At 40.1% G+C, this 6,779-nt stretch overlaps 1 protein-coding gene across 1 annotated transcript; it reads left to right on the forward strand.

Moving 5' to 3' along the window:
- The first annotated feature begins 384 nt into the window (after window positions 1-384).
- Window positions 385-4,465, forward strand: LOC140924693 (uncharacterized). Its single transcript, XM_073374714.1, has 4 exons — window positions 385-586; window positions 1,798-2,059; window positions 2,646-2,793; window positions 3,641-4,465. The coding sequence occupies exons 1-4, from the start codon at window positions 478-480 to the stop codon at window positions 4,031-4,033; spliced, it is 912 nt and encodes a 303-aa protein (XP_073230815.1). The 5' UTR covers window positions 385-477; the 3' UTR covers window positions 4,034-4,465.
- The last annotated feature ends 2,314 nt before the right edge of the window (window positions 4,466-6,779 follow it).

Consider the following 6,779-nt stretch of genomic DNA (forward strand, 5'->3'; position numbering starts at 1 on the left):
GTGCCCGTTAAGAGAGAGTCGACTGTACAGTCAACTCTCTCTAAGACGGACACCTTTGGGACCGGCACTAGCTGTCCGTCTTAGAGAGGTTTCCGTCTTATAGAGAGTCAAATAGAGGGAGCTAAGAAAGGCAGGGACCAACTCTTGGTATCCGTTTTACAGAGGTGTCCGTCTTATAGAGGTGTCCATTAAGAGAGAGTCGACTGTATTTGCAATCGTCATTAACGATTTCTGTGGGTACCCAGTGGTATTACAGCGATAGAGTCAAATACAGTTAATGAAAGTAATAGTACTTCACGGGTTTCTTGCTTTGAGCGCTTCAATAACGAAAGCATTTGATATTGCCTCCCTTTCAGCTAGGCGTAACGAGTTGCACTTTTTCCTCAATATTGACATAGGAACGATTTTCTGTTGACTCTGTCCGCTTGTAATAGTCTCTCTGTAGTTCATTCAAAAAACATCTCTACGAAAGAAAACATGCGAAAGGAAGCATGTTGCGCAGTTGCTGGTGGCGTTTCTGTTGTGATTATCATCTTTATTGGGGCAATGGTGGGAACTTCCCTGCGGAAGTTGGACACCGATGAAGGTACGTTGAGAATGATACAATGCTGTAGTTGCATATGAAAGCCTCTGGTAAAAGAAATAACATACAGTCAGCTCTCTCTAAGACGTACATCTTTGGGATTGGCACCAAGTGTGATGTCCGTCTTTTAGAGAGTCAAATAAGGGGAGTAAAGAAAGGCAGGAACCAACTCTAGGTGTCCGTTAAACCTGAGTGTCTGTCAAATAGAGGTTTCCATCAATATAGAGTCGACTGTTTACATCAGTAGTACTGGGTTTCATGTAGTTCATCTCCATTAAGTAACTAAAACACTGCAAGGATGGAATATGTTTTTCTATTTTGATTACGGAAGTGGAGAAAAGTTCCAAACATATGTCCCCTGAGCAGAGTTGTTTCTTATTAGCTAGGCAAAAAGCTACTGCATTAAACTCTACTCACAACTATTAAAGAAATTATGAATAAATAAAACCAGATTTAACAAAAGAAAACGTCTTCAGATGATCGTGGAACATGCAAATCTATATGCATATAGAACAGCTGCGTAATGGCGTTAATAACAGTTTAAAAATAATATAATCAAAGCTTATTCTATAGAGTTTCACATACTAGGCAATGGTGGACATTCACACTAATCGTCTTAATTGCAGTTATTCTTTAAGTCTAGAAGTTTTTTGCAAGGAAAGCTAAAAGAGAACTGTCACTTTTGAGTTAGGAATCGTAAGGCGAATGCATGATTTACACGGCTGAGTTGCTGAAATAGTGACAAATGAATGCTGATTGACAGAAGCGGTCACTAAATTGGCCAAATATGCGGAAATCAAGCGATGTAAGTTTTGTTGGGATTTTACGATGTCATAAGGGGAAACAGAGTGAACGGGTGTTTGCGAGTCTTTGATTCTCATCCTCGCCTTTATTTTTTTTTTTTCGGTTGTTTTCGTCTCGAGCTTTTATAACTTCGCGGAAAGTATTTTCCTTTCGTAAATGAAGAGGGATGGTTTCAATCGAGCAAAACTATGGCAACAACACTGGCCAATCACAAAAAAAACACAGATGATCAAATGAACCAATCAGAGCTCGAAGCAAATACTTGAAAGGTCCCCAAGCGCGGGAAAATTTGATTTCACTTATGATTGGTTACAAAAGTGGCAAAGGGTAAAATGCAACCCATTACACACCCAGAAAATCACTAAACATATAAATTTGGAAGTTATGTTGGTCTTTTTTGTTCTATTTAGTGGGAATAGCTTATGACATCCATCAAAAGAAGCTGGCGACCAATGTGCAGCGAGAAGGTCTTCACGCTGGCTCACCAGGTTACAAATTTATTATCTTCCCGAGCGTGTTCCAGAGCATTGATTACGAGGATCTTGAGTGTCTTAACCGAGAAGGCATTGAAATCAAGCTTAAAGTACAACTTCAATATCGAGCGAAAGCCAAAAAGCTGAGAGAGATTATCCTGCAGTTTAAAGACAAGGAGAATTACCTGGAAGTTCTCAAGTAAGGGGCAAAAATTAAGGCTTAGAAATGAGAGATTCAGTTTGATCAGTAGTTCTGAAAAGACCCAAAAGTTAGAATTACCTTGTACAGCATAATAAACAGTACCACAGGAAAGTACTACTCAGTAGCTTTCATTTGAATGGTCACACCATAGGATTTCATCCACAGACTCAACAGTTAGAACCACCTTGTGCAGCATAATAAACAGTACCACAGGAAAGTACTGTTCAGTAGCTTCCACTTGAATGGTCACACCATAGGATTTCATCCACAGACTCAAAAGTTAGAACCACCTTGTACAACATAATAAACAGACCCACAGCAAAGTACTGCTCGGTAGCTTTCATTTGAATGGTCACACCATAGGATTTCATCCACAGACTCAAAAGTTGAAATCGCTTTGTACAGTATAATAAACAGTACCACAAAAAGTACTGCTCAGTAGCTTTAATTTGACGGTAACACTATAGGATTTCATCCACAGACTCAGAAGTTAGAGCCAATTTGTACTACATAAGATACACACCACAGGAAAGTACTGCTCAGTAGCATTTTTGAAACGGTTTTGTGCATTTTAATTTTTCAGAAGCGTCGGTGAATCAGCGATTCATGATGCCTGCAGCGTGTTTAACACAACTCAGCTACAGTCTCAACGCGCCTCTTTCCAGGATCTTGTCCGCAAAACCCTGGGTCGGAGATTTGAAACACTCTGGGCAGACGTGGAAGATTTACAGGTGCTGTGCTGTCTCGTACCTCGGCGCTTCTTAGCATTTTCGACCGCAAACGCACAAGGGAAGGGTTTCAATGACGGCCCTTGCGCCGCCACTATCCCAGAAAAGTCCCAAGACTGAGAGCCCGGGCAAGAGGCAGGGTGCTATGATAAACAATCTTTGTACAACTGCAAAAATTAATTTCAAACATCCCAAACTGATCCTAGGGTTATTCGTTGTCCCACTGCTTATTTTCTATATTTTCGGGTTGATAAAGGAATGGGTCGCATAAGCAACGTGGTAGTGAGGATATACAGAATCTCTTGGCAAATGGTAATCGTATCTTAACTCAAAAGCCAAACAGCTAGGCAAAAAGGAAAGGAATTTAGGATTTGGAAAGGCAACGTCAATAAATGAATAACGCGAGAAAATAAATACAGGTCTAGATATTAGCAGTCAACGACTGAAGATCAGTTTGTTTTAGAAAAACGATTTTTGAAGTGCTAATGTACTTAGCCCAAAATTGCGAAATGAGCACACTACAGTATTTTCACATTTCTTACTGGAGAGATCGCCAGTTTTATGTCCTCATCGGAGGCCACGTCAAATTTAATTTCTTAGTAATTTTAAGACCTTGAGGTTTGGCTCGACCACGGAGATCGAACCCGTGACCTCTCTCTCCGCTTAGCAAGCCCTCTACCGGTTAAGCTAGCCCTGTTTTCTGTAAAAGCGGCGAGGTTAGTAGTATGTTGACTATAAAAAATGTAACTGACCATGGTCAAATGCCTTATGAATAGCGCGCCTCCTAGCTTCGCCCCTTTTAGGAGGAGGATGGTGATATCACACGTCCTAATGATTTTTCATGTCTTAGGTGAGAAATATCGTGAGACCAGAATCATACGAAAAGGTGATTAGGAACCAAGAGGCCGCAAAAGAAAACATCAAAGTTGCTGAAAATCAGCGCCCGCGACAAGTGGTTGAAGCGAACACCGAAAAGGAGGAAGCCCGCGCGCAGGCAAAGATTACAATCCAACGGGCAGAGTCTGAGGCGAGGGTTTCTTTGTCAAAAGCCCGAGCTGAAGCCGACAGTATCCGAGCGGCCTACGAAGCCGAGACGAATGCATTTTTAAAACTCAAGGAGGAGAGTTTGAATAGTACTGAAGGGTTGTTGTCTTATCTGGGTGTAAGGGTCATTTCTGAGAACAACAATACTGTTAATGTTGCTTTCGACGCTCCAGCTAGGACTAAGTTTACTTACAATTAACGAGGGTCCCCAATAGGGTTCTTCAATCCCGTAATCCTGACCTAAGATTTCGAGCAATCCCGTAATCCCGAGAGCTATTTTTGGCATCCCACCTCCCGCGCATACTTTTAATCCCGAATCCCTCCCTGATTTTGCTGTAAAATCCCGAATCCCGAGCTTCAAACTAAGGAAATCCCGTATCCCGGAAAACCTATTGAGGACCCTTTTTAATTAACGAGTTCCCGTCGCAGCAATGGAGGGAGAGTATCAAGCAAATTTTCTTTAGATTTCGTTTACACCGGGCTAGAATTATGAAGGTAGTGAATCTCATTTTTAAGTTTTAAAACTTGCTTTAGTTTCGTAGAAGGGTAGATGTCATCGTATACAAGTAATAGCTGTAAGAGTTGTTGCTTTTTGATTGAAAAAAATAAAGCTTTTTCTTGGAACAGATGACATTTCTTGCCAACCAAACGTACCTTATTATAGGAAATTAACGCTCTATAAAAATAACGCGAATCGTCAAAATTCTCGTTAATTTTGTTGAGCGTTAATTTCCGCGATGTTAATTAAGTGCAGCGTTAATTTCCGCGCTCTTAATTTCCAGTATTTTAACCACAATTTTGAAACCTGTCCAGACATTCTTGACACCTGAAAAACATTAACTACAAGCTTTATTTCTTTCTATTTTTTCATCTTTCACAAAAGCTAAGGCGAAGGTTTACAATATTTCGAGTTCATCTTCATCGTTGTCGCTGTCAGAAGTGATGTCAGCTCAGTTTTGTACAGTTTTGAATTTTTTGGCATCCAGTGTTGAAATAAATTTTTTTCCAGTTTTCACCACCAACTGTCTCTTAATCGCGTTAATTTCCTTCATTATGAAACTCTACCTCCTCTTTCGCGTTAATTTTCTTTATTCGAAAGTCGTTTTCCATTAAATTCGCGTTAATTTAAGTTGCGTTAATTTCCAATACCTTAATTTCATTGAGCGTTAATTTCCTATAATAAGGTATGCAAATGACCGCTGCGTTGCATCAGCTCCCTCAGGCAACTCCTCTCAGGACGTTTCTTGAGACAGCTCGAGACGTCCCGAACTGTCCCGCGAGTATGCTCTATTTTGAGATTTAGAGACCAAAGTTTACCTCTGAAAGATTAAGGTAAAAATCTTTAAATGGTCTCACCGATTTGCGCTCAAAGGAAAACTTTGGGAGCAAAAATAGTGACCTTGAACGACATCTTTGTTATTTGCAATGTATGCTAAGTAAACTTTCAGGTGGACTGAGACTACGGTTATTAAGTTTCCCATTGTGGCTTGAGTTCAAAACGTTATGAAAATCCCTTTTACATTTCACAAGAATATATCTGATATTCAGATATCCACGTTTTCTTTTCATAGTATATTAGGCAATTAAACATGGTAGAATAAAAATGAAAACGGATCACGTCTCTCTCAAAGTTCCGTTGCGCTGTTCCTCACCGACATTAATCGTCATCCAGCTGGTACTGAAATTGGCTTGATTAACGGTTGTATTTGGCTCTAGATAGCGACTCCTCTGAAATTTTCAATAGGCAACACTCTGCCGGCATTGCAAACGAGTCAAGAAGTTTTATTGTATTTTTATCGGTGTGTTAGACTCTAAAACAAAACAGTTAAACCTCGGGCTTAATACGGCACCAAAGGAACAGATATATTAACAGTTTGAACTTCAAATCTGTAGGTCCTGGTTCAAGCATTGCCACCGCATTGTCTACTTAAACAAAAACTTTGCTCTACTTTGTAGAAATAAAAACCGGCGAGATATTCCTAGAACCCTATGGTGGACTAACATCCCGACCCATAGGGGAGTAGAGATACTTCTACGTGCTTCATACTACAGAAACTGGGTTAATCTAAAGCCGTCAGGTCGGCCTTTGTCATTGCCGTAAAGGAACAGGGCCAAGCCAGTGTGTACGCTTTCCAAATGCGTCTCTATTTATATCGATGGTGTTGAAGTGAATGACTTTTGGTCCATTGGCGACGAAGCAAAGGGAGAAGTGTCCGTGTGAGATATCCGTGAAGGTGTCCACGCGTACAGAAAGGTTCGACTGTAGTTCAAAACACTGAATTACTAAAAAATGCAATCGTTATTTCGTAGATGACGATTATGGTGAAATAAAAGGCTATCAGAAATCCATCAGAATTTTTTTTTACTCTGCACTAATAATATATGTGCCAAAAGCAATTTGAAATTTCCCAAACACCCCCGCATAGCACCAAAGGGTACCGTTTCATTAACCCTTGTGTTCTAATTCAAATATTTTAACAAACGTTATGGGGTCAATCCTGTCGCGTCCCTTCGAAATCCTTTCGTTCCGGCCAAAACGAAAGATGTGGGCTCTCGCAGTTAAATTTATATATAAATATAAGTCTTTTTAACTGAAATTGGAACGACAAAAACTTCTTCTACGCTTAATGCGTTTTATTCTAGGTAAGCTGAGCTTATGCCTTCTCTTAAGATAAAAACACTGACCGCGCAGGGTGGCTATTTAGTTCTGTGATATTCGTCGCCTTTCCTGGTTCACAAAAATAATCTGGGCACCCGTCAAGAAGTTTAAGTTTCAAGTACATTAGCGAAAAGGATAAAAGCTAACACACATATCAATGTAAAAATCCTTTCAGTCAAGGTCGACCTTTTATGAGGTACAACAAGTCACTGAAGTTATTTTTTTTTTTTCAGATAAATTAAACCTATGTCGACTCTGCTCTAGTGAGTTTGAAAGGGTGGCTAGG

The sequence above is a fragment of the Porites lutea genome, chromosome 14 (genome assembly GCF_958299795.1).
Source record: "Porites lutea chromosome 14, jaPorLute2.1, whole genome shotgun sequence".
In the NCBI taxonomy this organism is placed as follows: domain Eukaryota; kingdom Metazoa; phylum Cnidaria; class Anthozoa; order Scleractinia; family Poritidae; genus Porites; species Porites lutea.

Bases quoted from the DNA above. Each gene is read 5' to 3' on its own strand.
- LOC140924693 (XM_073374714.1), top strand. From the start codon at position 478: ATGCGAAAGGAAGCATGTTGCGCAGTTGCTGGTGGCGTTTCTGTTGTG. The intron at 587-1,797 runs GTACGTTGAGAA...TGTTCTATTTAG, and splicing joins GAAGTTGGACACCGATGAAG to TGGGAATAGCTTATGACATC. The intron at 2,060-2,645 runs GTAAGGGGCAAA...TTAATTTTTCAG, and splicing joins AATTACCTGGAAGTTCTCAA to AAGCGTCGGTGAATCAGCGA.